At 56.2% G+C, this 15,782-nt stretch overlaps 1 protein-coding gene and 1 long non-coding RNA gene across 2 annotated transcripts in view; one reads left to right on the top strand and one right to left on the bottom strand.

Moving 5' to 3' along the window:
* Positions 1-9,180: 9,180 nt before the first annotated feature.
* Positions 9,181-15,782, bottom strand: part of PIK3R3 (phosphoinositide-3-kinase regulatory subunit 3) — a 43,629-nt gene continuing 37,027 nt past the window's right edge. The window contains exons 6-10 of the mRNA XM_056815205.1: positions 13,377-13,519; positions 12,742-12,918; positions 12,580-12,654; positions 12,305-12,475; positions 9,181-11,962 (exon numbers count right to left, since the gene is read on the bottom strand). Coding sequence (XP_056671183.1) covers positions 11,764-11,962; positions 12,305-12,475; positions 12,580-12,654; positions 12,742-12,918; positions 13,377-13,519 — 765 coding nt within the window. The 3' untranslated portion in view covers positions 9,181-11,763. The remainder of the gene's footprint in view (positions 11,963-12,304; positions 12,476-12,579; positions 12,655-12,741; positions 12,919-13,376; positions 13,520-15,782) is intronic.
* On the top strand, positions 13,509-14,835 carry LOC103097777 (uncharacterized). The gene is made up of 2 exons (XR_460970.2): positions 13,509-13,617; positions 13,772-14,835. It is a non-coding gene; the product is annotated as an uncharacterized LOC103097777 (long non-coding RNA).

Below are 15,782 nucleotides of genomic sequence, written 5' to 3'. Positions count from 1 at the left end.
AGAACCAGAACCATAGAGGCTGTGGGGCCACTGGCCACTGGGACTCTGGAGGCCAGCAGGTGCCCACAGATGCCTCTTTTTCTGTGCCCCTTTCCTCATACCCCCTGCCCTCCCCTGCCCCTCGGCCTAAAACCAATACATACTGTGGACACATTCCATAGGATTGTGCCCACACCTCTGTGCAGGTCTAGACTGATGAGGCATATAAGTAAACATGTAGGTGCACACATGTGCCCATATCTGCACTGCATATGTGCACACATGTGTTTACACGTATATTTGCAGGACCCACATATACATGCATCTAAATACTATGGGCATACTCTATGCAGGCAGTGGATAGAGCTCCAGCCTTAGAGGCAAGAAGATCTGAATTCAAATCTGGCCTCTGACATTTTCTAAATGGGTGACCCTGGGCAAGTCACCAACCCTGTTGGCCTCAATTTCCCCATCTGTCAAATGAGCTGGAGAAGGAAATGGCAGAGTACTGGAGGATCTCTGCCAAGGAAACCCCAAATGGGGTCATGAAGAGTCAGATGTGACTGAAAGGGCTCAGCCACAAATGATGGATATTTATGAAAATGGATGTATAGGTATGTGCACACATGTAGAAATAGATGTCTGGGGGTGTTGAAGCATTTCGAGTCCGCTCATCCATTGACCTTCTGGAGTCATGGCTGGTCTTTACAATGATCAGCATTCCTAAGTCAGCCTCTCTCTTTTTTTTTTTAATTAAAAGATATTTTATTTTCCCAATGATATGTAATAATAATTTTCAACATGTATTTTCCAAAATTATAAGATCCAAGTTATCTCCCTTCATCCTCTCAAAGACAGTAAACAATTTTATCTGGGTCATACATGTATTATCATGCAAAACATACTGCCATGTTGGTCAGTGTTGCAAGAGATGACTCCTATAAAACCAAAACCCCCAAATAAAGCCATGAGTAAACCAGAGTCTGCTCTGATCTGCATCTGACTCCAACAGTTCTTCCCCTGGGGTGGATAGCATTCTAAGTCCCTCACAATTGTCCTGGATCCTTGTATTGTTCTTAGTAGCAAAGTCTGTCCCATTTGATCATCCCACAATATTGCTGTTACTGTGTACAATGTTCTCCTGGTTCTGCTCATTTCACTCTGCATCAGTTCATGAAGGTCTTCCCAGCTCTTTCTGAAATCCTCCAGTTGATCATTCCTCAGAGGACAATAATCTTCCATCACCATCACAGAGCACAATTTGTTCAGCCATTCCCCAATGGATGACATCCCTTTAAATTCCAATTCTTTGCCACCACAAAAAAGAGCAGCTATACATACTTTTTGTATCTTCTTAGTTTGTTTTGTTTAGCATTAATTCCTCCTTCATTTACTCTTGTTCTAATTTCCTTTTCTCACTTTTCCTTTCATTTCTGTTTGGTGAAGTGTATCTCTGTACCTGATTCTATGTGTGTGGGTTTTGGGGAGCCCTAGGTTTGCCCCTATTCCTTGAAAACATACCTTGGGGGAAGTCCCAGACCTACCTAGTCTCTGACTAAACAATAAACCTTAAAGTACTTAATGATTCCAGTTTAGGTGGGGCTAAAGATCTATCCCCATAGCCTAGCCTCTGATGGAACTGTTCTTCTGTATCCATTGGAGTTTAGGATACTCCCTGATGCTCCAGCCTCTGGCTACATCCTCTTTCCCAAGCCTGCTTGTAACCAGTCAGTGTATATTTTCTGTCCTTATTCCCTGCAAGGTACATAAGGTACATAAGAGCCCTACATTCTATTATTCTTTGGGAAATCATATTTGGTGGTAAGTTTCCCAGAGACACTGCCCCCAGAGCCCCAGAGCCTTCTATTTAGCACTTGGCTCTGTGTGGCCCCCAAATATTAAGGCTTTGTCTCTTTTCCTGATTAAAGATTTAGTTTTAGTGGTTCTGTGTTTTTCCAAGTTGACAGTGTGTTCTTCCCTTTTCTGAACAGTTCGGATGAGAATGAGAGTCAATTATCAGCCACTCCCCACCTTCTCCTAGTGTTATACAAACAAGATTTATACTTGTGTACCTTTCATAAAATAATGTTCCCTATCCTTCCTTTCCCTTTGCTTTCCAGTGTATTCCTCTTCTACTCCCTTTCTATTCTTCTTTTAAGATCACCCAAACATAACATAAACACTCCTAGGGCTTCAGTCTAGTTAGATTCCCTCTATGACTACTGATCATGTATCTTCTTGTTTATTCTTGTTTAGTCCCTTGTGATTGTTCATTCATGTTTATCTTTGAATATTTCTCCTGTGTTTAACTCTAAATTTTCTAGACAGCTCTGATATTTTCAACAGGAATTCTTGGAAATCCTCTAATTGATTAAAAATTAATTTTTTTTCTCCCTATAAGAGTGCACTCAGTTTTTCTGCATAAGTAATTTTTGGCAGTAAGCCCATATGTTTTGCCTTTTGGAATATGGTATACCAAGCTCTCCACTTCTTTATAGTGGTGGCTGCTAAATCCGGTGTGATCCTGACTGTGGCTTCTTGGCATTGAATTCTTTCTTTCTGGCTGCTTGCAATATTTTTCCTTTGACCTTGAAAACTTTGTTTTATGGAATCCCCAAATTTGCCTTTGTCCCATGGGAACTTGCCTTCAGGGAAGTCCCAGACTGGTCCTTGTCTTAGACTGAACCATAAACCTTAAAGTACTCAATGATCTCAGCCTAGATAGAATTAGTAGATTTAATCAAATCTCAAGTACCCTCTTGTCTTAGAAGTTTCTCCCATGTGTCTAGGCCTCTCCCTGGTAGTCCAGTCCTTGTCTAGAATCCTGGGTCCCTTGTCTCCGTTGTAAGCCAATCAATTGTCCTTCCTGTCCTCTATTCCCCAAAAGGTATGTGAGACCCCAAGTTCTTTAGCTCATTGGAAAATCCCCTTTGGAGATGCCTCCTCCCCACCCCAAGACAGTGTTCCCAGCGTCCCAGAGCGTTGCCTCTGGGTGGTATCTAGCCCATGACTCTGTATAGGGTCAGAGAGACAGAACAGTTGGTTCTCCTTTGATCTGGGATTTCTTCCATGTTGTTCCTCTGCAGCCTTCAGAGATGGCTCGAAGCTCCTCTCTTTCCCTGGTGTCTAAGCCACACACTTACTGCTTGTTCTGTGCTTTTGCTCTTCTCTTGGCCCACGCACCAAGGCCCACTATGGCTCATCCCTGATCTGTGGCCCCTGTACCCCCTCCCATCCTGGACAGAGGCTCCTAGCTCTGTCCGCCCTGGATCTCTGACCCAGAATTGGGGAGTGAGAAAGAGCTGCTGTTGGCACATGTTCCCACGTCAAGCACAAGGCCAATCAGCCTCTGGAGTCTCTCCCTGTCCTATCGCCCAGACTTTCCATAGGCCATCTCCTGAGCAGACCCCATTCATGGTGCCCGTAGACTTCTCCGTCAGCCTCCTTTGGTGACCTGGGCTGGAAAAATGTCTTGTGGGTTTGTTTGCCTTGGATTTCCCCATCAGTATTCAGTCTGGTGGGTTTTCTACATCAGTCTGGAGAAGTTGGAGGGGGGAAACTCAGTTACATTTTTTCCTGCCTCCGTCTTTTTGGCTGCCTCCCCACCTCAGAGTTTATATTAATGGGAGAGAAAACAAATACATACATAAATATGTGCAGAATAAATATAAAGTAAATAACTACAGGATGAACTCTGCACTCTAAATGACACTATAAAGGAGTTGGTAATTAATTAATAATTAATTAGCTTCTTTGGATGAATGGAAGTCTCCTGGCCCACATGAATGGCATCCTGGGATCCTGACAAAATTGAAAGAGGCAACGATGGAACCTCAGTCAATGTGGAAACTAGGAAAGGGTTTCTCATGACTGAAGAGATGTAAGTGCCCCCTTCCAAAAAGAAAGAAAGAAAGAAAGAAAGAAAGAAAGAAAGAAAGAAAGAAAGAAAGAAAGAAAAAGAGCAGTCTATAAACTATAGACCAGTGGACTTGACTTTGAATCCTGGGACAATCCTAATTGTTTCTCTAAGTTTGGGGGGTAGATTTTCGGGGGTTCTCCGCATATGCCATATCATCTGCAAAATAATTGTAGCATAGGACATCAAAGAGATGGTGGGAGAATGTCTAGAAAGGGAAGCAGCCATCACAAAGGGCAGCCTCAAAGACGGGTCTGGCCAAGCACTTCTAGAAATGAAGTCTCCACCATTATCAGGATCAGGGATGTTGGGTTGGGTTTGGGGCACCACAATGTGAGAAGGTGGCCATCTGGAGGAGAAGGGACTTGGATTGGTATCCTACGAGGGATGGTCACCCTGGAGACGTCTCGAGAGGGACAGGACACTTGTCTACAGGCATGTGAAGGGCTGCCAAATAGCAGCCGGATGGGTGGGTTCCTCTCCCTCGCTTCCCCTCCATGTGATCATGTCAATTTCTCATCCTGGTATGTTTCTTCCAGTGCCAATCACCCAGGCCAGGGAATATCTTCTCTAGAGCATTGATCCCATCAGTGATTAGCATCCCAGAATCAATAGAGCCGAGCGGGCATCAGCCGAAGCACCGGGATGTTCGCTCTCTCCGCCACTGCTGTCCCTGGGGAAAGCGGGCTTAGATTTGAGCTGGTGGCCACAAAGTTTGCCCCAGCAAGGCGGTCCTGAATGGCATCTCAGCTCCTAGACTGACCCCTTCTGGGCTGTGCCCCCTCGGCCCCCCCTTGTGTTCTCACCAGCCCATCTGTGCCCACCAGGAGGCTTACACCATTTCCTCCTCATTTGGACCCAAAAAAGAGCTCCTTTTGGCCCGTCGGTGCCCTCCGAATGCACTCTCAGTCCCAGCTCAGCAGGCAAAGGGACTCCTCTTGCCCCAGGTAGTAAGTGGGCAGCAAACGGACCCAGAATCTGTGCCGCGCAGGTGGACAGTCAGGCGGCATCGTGCCCTTCCAGAAGTGTCGCCCTGTGGCCCCTGAGTGAGGCTCCCACTGGCCAGGCCACTTGGATCGGGCTCTTTGCCGCCCCATTTGGGCTTTTCTTGGCAAAGACACCAGAGTGGTTGGCCACGTCCTCCACCTCGTTTCACAGATGAGGAATTGGAGACCAGCAGGGTTAGGGAGCACCACGTGTGTGTGTGTGTGTGTGTGTGTGTGTGTGTGTGTGTGTGTGTGTGTGTGTGTGTGTGTGTCTGCCGAGCAGGCTCCGCAACAGATCCCAGAGGCTGTGGGAGGGCGAGTGAGCCTGCATGTGGGGGGATGCTGGTACCTTTGACAGCGACAGGGAATCTGGAAGAGGGACAGTTTGGAGGGGAGAGAATGCATCCATTTGTGGGTGTGCCGAGTTCAGGGTCTATGAGGCACCCGACAGGCTGGTCAAATCCGTTGGCAGACATTTCTCTAGACCAGGTAGAGAGATGGGAGCCAGGCTCCAGGGGGGCTCCAAGGGCAGGGGCAGCCACAGGGATCTCCCTGGGACTGAGCTCTTTCTCGGTGCAAGCTAGCATCCCTCCCCCAGCCACAGCCCAGACATAGGTGGCCCCCCCTTTACCCCCCCAAGCCTGGAGCTAAGCACCTTCAGGAGAGGGGCAGGTGGGTGCTGCAGTGCTTCCCACCACCCTTCCTGCCACCCCAGACAGCCCCCCAGGATTAGAAGAGGTTGCAGGAAAAGAGGCCAAGAGAGGAGCAGGAATGAACCGCCCAGGAGCCAGAAATAGCCTGGAGGGGCTGACATCACTGACTCCCACAGTCCCTCCACCCCCAGTGCATTGAGAGAGTCAGTCAACCTTCCCCAGTGTGTGAGAGAGAGGGGAGAGCCATGGATACAGTGCCAGGGGGTCTCCGGCCTCCCCCAGCCTCAGAGAGAGAGACAGAGACAGAGACAGAGAGACAGAGAGAGAGAGAGGGAGAGAGAAGGAGGGAGGGAGGGAGGAAGGGAGAGAGAGAGACAGAGAGGGGGGAAAGAGAGGGAGAGAGACAGAGACAGAGACAGAGTGACAGAGAGGGAGAGAGAAGGAGGGAGGAAGGGAAAGAGAGAGAGAGAGAGAGAGAGAGAGAGAGAGAGAGAGAGAGAGAGAGAGAGAGAGAGAGAGAGAGAGAGAAGGAGGGAGGAAGGGAGAGAGAAATAGAGAGAGACAGAGAGAGGGGGAGAGAGAGGGAGAGAGACAGAGAGACACAGAGAGAGAGAGGGAGAGAGAAGGAGGGAGGGAGGGAGGAAGGGAGAGAGAGAGACAGAGAGGGGGGAAAGAGAGGGAGAGAGACAGAGACAGAGACAGAGTGACAGAGAGGGAGAGAGAAGGAGGGAGGAAGGGAAAGAGAGAGAGAGAGAGAGAGAGAGAGAGAGAGAGAGAGAGAGAGAGAGAGAGAGAGAGAGAGAGAGAGAGAGAGAGAAAGAGAGAGAGAGAGAGATAGAGAGACAGAGAGGGGGGAGAGAGAGAGGGAGAGAGACAGAGACAGAGAGAGAGAGTCAGAGAGACAGAGATGGAGAGGGGGGAGACAGAGACAGACAGAGAAAGAGACAGAGACAGAGACAGAGAGAGGGGAGAGACAGAGAGAGAGACAGAGACAGAGAGACAGATTCAGAGACAGAGACAGAGACAGAGAGGGAGGGAGGGAGAAGGAAGGAGGGAGAGAGAGACAATGAGAGACAGACAGACACAAAGTCTCTCAGGGAGTCTAGGCACCCCCAGCCTCAGCCCTGTGTGTGTTGGGGGGAGCCAGGCTCCCCCCGCTTGAGGTCCCAGCATGTGCAGGCAGAAACAGGTGAAGAATCAGCCAATCAGTAAGTATTAGGTGCTAAGCCCATAGGGATTCAGAGAAAGGTGAAAGACAGTCCTTGCTCTTAAGGAGCTAATGGGGGAGGCAGCATGCAAGCCACCACAGACAGACAAGGTATAGACAGGAGAAACGGGAAATAATGACTAGAATTAAGATGGGAAAGGCTGCCTGTAAGACTAGGATTTTAGCTAGGACTGGAGGGAAGTCAATAGCTAGAAATGAGGAGAAAGAGCTTTCCAAGTGGGGGTTGGGCGTGGGGGACAAGACACCAGAGGAAATGACCAGATTTGGGAGATGGAGAGCCTGAGGGAAGGAAAAGATGGCTGAGTGGGCAGAAGGCCAGGTCTGAAGACCTGAGGTTCTGGATTCAAGTGTGACCTCAGATACTTCTTGGCTGTGTGACCTTGGACAAGGCACTTAACACAGGCTGCCCCCCCCCCCTCCTCCAGCCCTTACTGCTTTTCTCTTCTATATTGGAACCAATGCACAGAACTGATTCTAAGACTGAGGCGAGAATTTTAGAGGAGCACACAAATAGCCAGGAGACCCGTGTTCTTAGATCTGAGCATGTGCGTGTGTGCGTGCTTGCTTGGATCCCGGGGGGTCCCCGGGTCCTGGGCATGATGGTCCATTCCACCAGGCTCCCACCAGCTTCTCCCCTTGCTCCCAGCCTCTCTGTCCATGAACCTCCTCCCATTTCCCAGCTTCCTTCAGCAACCCCAGCACTCAGGAACACCATGACGACCTTCACCCCAGAGTTTCGCTGGGCTTAGGGCCGGGCATGATATATGTCCTGAGGCAGAATTTGCCTCTTTGCACTTCCTGCCCATCACTCCGGCCTCTGGGTCCACACAGCCTGCTGTTCTCTGCTCCGTTGGACAAACCTGAAGAGGCCTGAAGTCGGCTTTCAGCGCCCTCTGCTCTCTCCTCGCCATCCAATTGGTTTCTTTTCATGCTAATCCATCTCCTACTTAGCTGTCAAAGGGGTCTTCCTTGAGTATTTTTTAAACCCATATCTTGGAATCAATACAAGGCAGATGAGCAGTAAGGGCCAGGTAACATGACTTGCCCAGGGTCACACAGCTAGGAAGTGCCCAAGGCCACATTTGAACCCAGGACCAGGCACTCAATCTCTAGGCCTGGCTCTCCATCTATGGAGCCACCCAGCTGTCCCACTTCACCCCTTTTGATCTAGCCCAATGCTGTGACCTCCTGAAGGATGTTTTCTCGGACTCCGGGCCTCTCATCCTGCCTCTGCTCTCGCCCTCTTGGCTTGGTATCTCATGGGTTAAGGGCTGAGACGGCAACTGGAGGAGAGATCGTGTGTGCCCCACGCCTGGGTGAAGCTGTGCGGCTCTCCTCAGGGACCGAGGCCCATGGGAGCTCCCGGAGCAGCATGGGCCGGGGGGGGGGAGGGATGGCGGAGGGGTTGGGGAGCTGTTTGGAGAAAGCCCTAGGAAGCCCCGAGCTTCTCTTGTCCTTTGCTCTCGGGGAGCCTCGCCCGAAGCTCTTCCCCCCTGCAGGGCTGTTTCCCCGTCCGGGACGGGCATATCCCAGTGAGGAGGTTTCTCCCAGCTCAGACATTACGGCCTGGGCCAGGAGGGGCCGGAGCATGGCTGGAGGTCTCCGATCTCTTCCCACTAAAGGAGGTCTCTGGCTTCCAGGCTCCAGCCCGGCCTGTCTCTGGCGGCGTCCCCCATTGCTTCGAGGCCCCTCTGGCCCCGTCCCCTTGGTGAGGATCCAGGGAAGACCAGCCCCCGGCCTCCGAGCCAAGAAGGGGGGGACTGTGTGGCTGGCTTTCCCCAAAGCCAGAGGTTAGATTCCTGCCCCCCACCCCCACCCCAGCTCTTCATTTCAGGATCTGGGCAAGTAGTTGTACCCAGCCCAGGGCAGAGCTTGGTTTCCCTTGTGGTCAGGAATTGTCCCCTCACCGCCCCCCCCCCCCAAGTCCTCAGCCCTGATCTTTGGTCTCCCATCACTTTCCTCAGGAAGGAGCCGCCTCCTCCAGCCCTGGGCTTGGCTCCATGAGGGGTGACTGCTTCCGCCCCCCCCCCCAGCCTGGGAGGGTCCTCCTACCACCCCAGGATCCGGCAGGCCAGGGGAGGGGGCCGTGTGTGGGACTTCCTGTCGGCGATAAGGGATTCTTCTTGTGCTGTTGCAGGAGGCTGAAGTCTGGGTCTCCATCCTGCCGGCCTCTTCCCAAGGCAGCCCCCTGGGAAAGGCTCAAGAGGAAGGGGAGCCCCCTCAGAGGCCTGGCAGCTGCCCATGTCTCCTTCCCCCCTCCCAGGGAAAGCCTGACCCATAGCTCCTCTCCCAGCCATCGCTGTAGGGCAGGAGCCCCCCGGAGCCCCTCAGAGCAGGCTGGGGAAGGACGGCCCTTTCAACTCTCAGAGGGGAGCCCGTCTACACCCGCAGACCCACCACACCACACCACGCAGGGAATGTGCTTTATTGCAACTGTTTATTGCATTTTAACCTGGAGCGGATTGGCCGCGAGGCCGAAGGCGCCTCCCTGGCCGTCCAACACGCACACGCGGGGACAAGTACAACTTTGTAACGGCGGTCTAGCAGCTACGGACGCACGCACGGCATGAGTTGTCCACGCACACTAACACAGGACTGACTGGTTTCCTGGTGAAGCAGTTGGCCTTGTTCCTTTTCACATTAACTACATGAATTTCTTTTGACTACATCGAAGAAGACAGAAGTTTACACAAGTAACAGCGGGGAGACGGGGAACTGGAGTCACATGCTGGAGTTCACCAGGCAAACGACGTTCTGGGAGGGTCTGAGGGGAGGGAGGAGGGGGAGGGGAGTCCCTTTCCCCCTCCCGGGGTCCACTCTGGGCCCAGCCCACCTGGGACAGGCTGGAGAGGGATCTTGGGGCGAGTGGGGGAGAAGGGAGAGGCTGGCTAAGCACCCTGGACCCCTGGCTCCGGGGATGCCCAGGAAAAGCCAGCTGAGCAAGGGCGGGAGAGGGGAGCGGGAGATGCGGCTGACTGGACCCCAAGGAGGCCCTTGCTTGGCCGGCACGGACCCGGGCCCAGGCACATCCCCGGCTCTCCCCCACAGCTTGGAGCTTGGCTCCCAGAAGCAGCAGTGGGAAAAGCTGGAGATCCCTTGGGCCCATTGGGCCATGCTGGGGCCCCCCGCAGGATCCTTGCCGTTTGGCCCTCCCGCCCTCTCTCCTCCCTTGCCAGGCCTGGCGTGCCTCGGCCCCACAGGTTAGCAGCAAGGAGCCGCGCTCCCAAACTGCCCTGCTCCCAGCGGCCCTTCCAGCCTGCCCACCTGGCCCTGCTCCTCCCCCTCAGGCAGGAAAGAGGCTCCTCCCCCCCTCAGGTCACCCCCTGCACCTAGGGGCCTGCTGCCTGCCGGGAGCCCTCCCAGGGAAGCCCGGTGAGGAGTCCAGAGCCCAGGCTAGGCCCGGCATGTCTTCCTAAGAGGGCACAGGTTGGTCTTGGCGTGGACAGATGCCAGGCAGGCAGGTTGCCGATTGAGCCCGAAAGCTCAGCAGGCAACTGCGAGGAGGACAGACCTCCCGAGAGTCCCCGAGCCTGGAACATCTCTGAGCTCGGGGCTCCCCCGGCCTGGGCCTCGGCCCAGTGACGTGCAGCCTCCACAAAGCAGCTCAATCCCGCAGGACGGAGGACCCTCTTACACCCCATGGCCACCAGCTGGGTTCGGCGCCTCGTGTGGCCCGGATGTCATGAGGCCCCTCCGCTGCCAGACCCAGGAAAAGGGGCGCCCTTGCTGCCCCGCGCCTGGGGCCCCAGATCTTATGGGAAAGGGGCTGTGCTTGGCAGGTTTTGCACACGGGCCCAACCGCAGAGACTAGAAATGAGATGAAAAACTCCGGAACGGTTTCCAGCTCCCCAAGGGTGAAGGTCGTGAAAGAAAGATGGGAAATGAGAGGGAGAAAGCAGAAGAGGCCGTTGGGCCTCCCAAACGCCTGGGCGGACCCCTGAGCGCCTCGGAGGGGAGGGAGGAATCCAGGGTGTTCTGCTGGGAGGCTCTGGCCAGCCTGGGCGCAGGATTCCAGGGCCAAGTAAACGGAGTGCTTTTTCCTCCTGAAGATGGCAAGTGCTGGAAGAGGGTGCGAGGCCCCAGGAGGGAGGCCATCGACCCCTCTTCAGTGCTCGGTAACCAGGGGGTGCAGGTCCGGAAACCAGGGATCCCCCAATGTCCCTCCTCGTCTCTGGGTCTAGGACCACCCCACAGACAGCCAAGGGGCTCCTCCAGCACGGGGGAGGCAGGGGGAGGAGGAAGGGACCATCGGCAGACCTTCCCAGCCGCCTCGTCCTCCAAGAGAGCTTGGCCCGCAGGCTGGTCCTGGGCCGGGGGCTCCGCGGGGTCTGTTCCCGGGAAAGCCTGGGGGCTCTGGGAGGCGGAGGACGGCACAGGCGTCGGCCCTTACGGGTATTTGGTATATTCCAGCCACCAGGAAGCACAACATTGCACTGTCTACACGTACAAGTTACAGGGATTTCCAACGGGGGATTCTTCAAGTGCCAAAGTCCCAGCGTGGGCCCTGGGGCGCCGGGGGCTCGGAGCCAAACCCAGAGCTCTCTCTCCCCCGCCGGCTTTCCTTTCCTCCTTCCCAGGGTCGGTGTGGAAGGGAACTCAGGGCCAAGGGCAGCGGGAGCCCGGCCGGCTGCAGCTGGGGCTTGGAGGACCGGCTGGCTTCCTTTGGTCGGCAGAGTGTCCCCGCCTCACCCTGGGCTCTAAGGAGGAGGCAGCAGGCCGCCCCCACACCCCACAGCCACTCCTCGGGCCAGGTCCAGCTTCTGGCGCAGTTTGTTCCGGGCGGGAAAGCGCGTCAGTGTGAACAACAAACAGCAGGAGGCGCCCTGAGCCCGCGGCCGCCGGCCCCTCTGCTTCACATTCACAGAATCACTTCTTGTGCAAAACAAGCAGTCTGAGCAGAAAGAAGGCCCGGCCGCCGCGCCCTCGCCTCCACCGCGGGCCTGGGGGCAGAACCGCGGAAGAGCGCCCGCCTCCGGGCCGCGCGGCGGCCGCTGCGCGCGTCTATCTGCAGTGGGAGGGCAGCTGTGCGTACACGGGGTGGGCCAGCCGCACGTTGAGCGAGTCGTTGTGCTGGACCAGGGACGTGTGCTGGTAGTGCAGGACGAGCTCCTTGAGGGTGCCGTACAGGTTGTAGGGCTCGGCGAAGCCGTAGCCCCGGGCCGTGCTGTAGATGACGCAGTGCTTGACGTCGCCGTCCGCCCTGTGAGCCAGAGAGAGGCTGCCGTGAGGCCTGGGTCCGGGCTGCGGCGCCCGCCCCAGCCCAGTCTGTGGACGTCCCCCCCAGGCCGCCCAACCGTCCTGTCCCTCCTGAATGGGGAGCCCCGAGAAGCTCTTCCCAGCCAAGCGGCCCTCCCGGCGCCTGGACTGGCAAAGGGGGAATTCTGGGCCACCGCAAGGAGTCCTCTACGGGCTCCAGCCCTAGAATTGTCCCATCGAGGAGAACCAATTCTACCCACACGCTCTGGTGCCTCAGTTTCCCTCGGGGGAGAGGCAGATCTCTCTCCCGCCCGTCCCCGACCCACGGCGCCAGGGCCAGACTCACACCACGGAGCAGGCGTAGCACCCTTTCTTGCTACTCTCGCGAATTAAGAAGGCTCCGTCGGGCTTCCCGTGGAGCAGGTCCTCGGCCTGGAGCCGATTGAGATCCCCGACAAACCACGTCTTCTCGTCGTAATGGGGCAGGTTTTCCTCCTCTTCATTCATAAAGTAGGTCCTGCCAAGCGGAGGGGGGAGCCGTGAGGCATGCCGGGAGGGAGGGGCCGTCTAGACTCCCCCTCCCCCTCCTCCCCCCTCTCCCCGGCCCGCCCCCGCGCTCACTCGTCGATGTGGTCGTTTTTGATTCCCAGCCAGTCGTTGAGCCGCTTCTGCCTCACTCCTTTGTGACTGAGCCACCTGCGGGAGGGAGAAGCAGCGGGGGGTGAAGGCGGCGCCCTGGGGGCGGCCCCGCCCCACGCAGGCCCGGCCGGCGCCCCCACTCACACGAGGTACTGGTCCCGGATCTTGCGCAGCTGAATCAGGTCCGGCTTGATGCTGTTCATCTTTTTGTCGGTCTCGCGGTTGTCCAGCGCCTGCTTCTTCAGGTCCTGCTCCAGCCGCATCTTGCTGTCGTGAATCTCACCCAGGCGGGACTTCAACTTCTCGTAATTCATCATTATCCTGTGGAAACGGTGCCGTGTCAGGGGCCAGCAGGCCCCGAGTGTGCTGGACCCTCGAGGGGCCGAGAAGGGCCAGACCGACACCACACCGTCCTCCACGGGGAGGTCCTGGGTTCAAGTGTGGCCTCAGACCCTTCCCAGCCATGTGACCCTGGGCAAGTCACTTAACCCCCTTGCCCGGCTGCTGCTGCTGCTTTGTCTTAGAGCGGATGCCAGGGCAGAAGGGAAGGGTTAAAAAAGCCACAGAACCCACCTTGGGCCCCTGCAGCAAGGAGCCCAGGTGACCTGTAGGCTGCTGTGCAGAGGCCCCGCCCTCCCCCTCCCATTGGTCAATTCCCAGGGCCGGCAAGGTTTCTATGGTTCCTGGTGGGGCCTCGTGCAGCCTCCATCCCTGTAGGCTCTTCGGCCACCAATGGGAGTCCTGGGGCGGCTGCTCCCCCAGGCCCTCCCGGCACTCACCGTTCGATTTCCTTCTCGTTGCCCTCCCTGCGGAACCGCTCGATGTAGTCCTTGCTCTGGCGCTCCTGGGTCTGGCACTGCTCCTCGAATATCTTGATCGTCTCGTTGAAGGCTTCGATGGCCGTCCTCTTCATCTGAATCTCCTAGAAGAGGAAGACAGGAGACGAGATCCTTTTCAGCTGGGCAGGGATGAGGCCCGGAGCCCTGGGGGACCTGGGCGACCCTCCCCTTCTGTCTTAGGGTCAATACTGGGCATGGCTCCAAGACACAAGAAGGGGGTGGGGGGATGGGGGATGGGGGGGGAGGGGCAAGGGACTTGTCCAGGGTCCCGCTGGGAGGAAATGCCTGAGGCCACATTGGATCCAGGACCTCCCCTGACTCCTCACTTCCTTCAGGCTCGTCCCAATGTCTCCTGGCCTGGAAGCCCCCCAGCTCCCTCGGTGTCCCATCCCAGGTGAGTCCCCCTTTCCAAGTCACACTTGGGGCCAGGCATGGCCTCCCCCTCCCCCTGGCTACTCCTGAGCTCCTCAAGGGCCCAAGGCCTCTTCTTGGCCCCCTCCTCCCTGGGCTTTCATGGTGCTGCACAGTGGACGCCACCTTCTCAGGCTGCTCTATGTCACTGGCCTGCTGCACCCTCCCCCCAATGTGCTGAGGCTCCTCATCCTCAGTGGCTTCCCCCATGCTGTAACCCAGGGATGCTCGTGGCCCTCCACAGCCATGGGACGGCCTTTTCCTGTGTGGTCACCAGCATCCCTTACTAACAGAATTAAACTCTCCGGGTCTCAGAAAAAGTAACACAAGAGCCAAACGCTTGCACATGATTCCCCCAAAATACCACCAAAAGATCAGACTCACAATGACTGTGATGGGTAACTCCTGCTTAGGTACACAATTCCCAGCAAATACTGTGCCACAAGCTGAGCCCCGAATGTTCACCCCCCCCCCAACTCATCCTCCTAAAGCCAGGCCTAAACCATGCGCCGCCTTGCCTCGGGGACTTGATCGGAGCCATCAAGACCCTCCTTGAGAAACTCCCCGACAAGTCCTGAAAAATGGTTGGGCTAAACCGAAGTCTGACTTGTGTTCTCGGCTCCCCTCTGGCCGTCCGCCTCGCGGCTGTGACTGCCGACCATCTGGAGCTTCCGACGGATGGCCTCAGTGCCAGGGAATCGGGGACTTCCCTCACTGTCTATGAGCTCAGAGGCCTGCCAACGTCCCAAGAACATTAAGCCTCCCGGGCTGGCATCGTTTCTCTTGAGTTTCCCGTCAGAAGCAACAGCTCTCACACAGAGGTCTAGAATGACCTTAGAACGTCAAACAATGTGTTAAAAGTTCACATGTAGCTTATCAATTATCTTCACTCCAACATGTATGTTGAAGGATGTATCTGTGTGCCAAGAAAATGGGTACAAAAATAAAGGCTAAACCTGGGCATGGCGAAGCAGCCACTTGATGCAGAGCCCGCCGCAGGCACCCATCCGCTGCACCTGCCAAGGACCCCTGGAGCCACACGTGGGGCTGGACCCCGGCCCGTGGCCCCCCAGAGCCCCTGGTCCCTCCTGCTTTGCCTCTCTCCTCAAGAAGCTCCAGAGGCTCCCCAGTGCCTCTCCCAGAGCCCCTGGCTCCGGCTGCCCTGGCACCCCTCAGCCCTCCTCCTGACTGTGTCCTTCCTTCCTTCCAGGCCTCATGGCTACCCAACGGCTAATGTTAACGCTGAAAAGTTAGGCCCAGATGGGGGGCTCAGTGGCTAGAGAGCCAGGCCTAGAGAAAGGGGGTCCTGGGTTCAAACGTGGCTCCAGACCCTTCCTAGATGTGTGCCCCCGGGTGAGTCACATCACCCCATTGCTCAGGCCTTCCTGCTCTTCTGCCTTGGAGCCGATGGGCAGGACTGATTTTAAGGTGGCAGGTCAGAGAAGACGGGCCTGCGCTGACAGGAAGCTTAACGGGCCATTCCTGATGTTACCCCCGGCCCCAGCCTCGTCTGTTGGAAGGCCCTTCCCTGGCTCGGCTGGCCTGGAGGCTCAGGACGCCTGCCATCCGGCCTCGTAAAGATTCTCCACATCTCCTGCAGGTGGCCTCAGCATGGCTCAAATAAGCCAGGCCAGGGAAGAAGGAAAAGGCCCAGAAGCGCCAGGGCGACAGGGCCAGCCACACTGTCAACCCTCTCAGCAGGCGGCGGACTCCCAGGGAGGGTAGAGGCCGGCTGCCGCCAGGGAGCCGAGGGGACCTGCGAGCCGCTGACTCGCTTCCAGGAGGGTCCTGAGAGCCCTCGCAGGCTGGGGAGAACAAGCCCTGGGCCAGCGGTGCCTGCGCTGGCTCTGAGCCACGGGGCACAGGATGCCGGGCATCTGCGACGTGCCGAGATCCTGCCCTCAGACGCGCAGGGCCTCGAGGCCAGAGAATGTC

This window comes from Monodelphis domestica, chromosome 2 (genome assembly GCF_027887165.1).
Source record: "Monodelphis domestica isolate mMonDom1 chromosome 2, mMonDom1.pri, whole genome shotgun sequence".
In the NCBI taxonomy this organism is placed as follows: Eukaryota; Metazoa; Chordata; class Mammalia; order Didelphimorphia; family Didelphidae; genus Monodelphis; species Monodelphis domestica.
The sequence above is the reverse complement of the archived record's forward strand: the minus strand, read 5'-3'. Positions and strand labels throughout refer to the sequence as shown.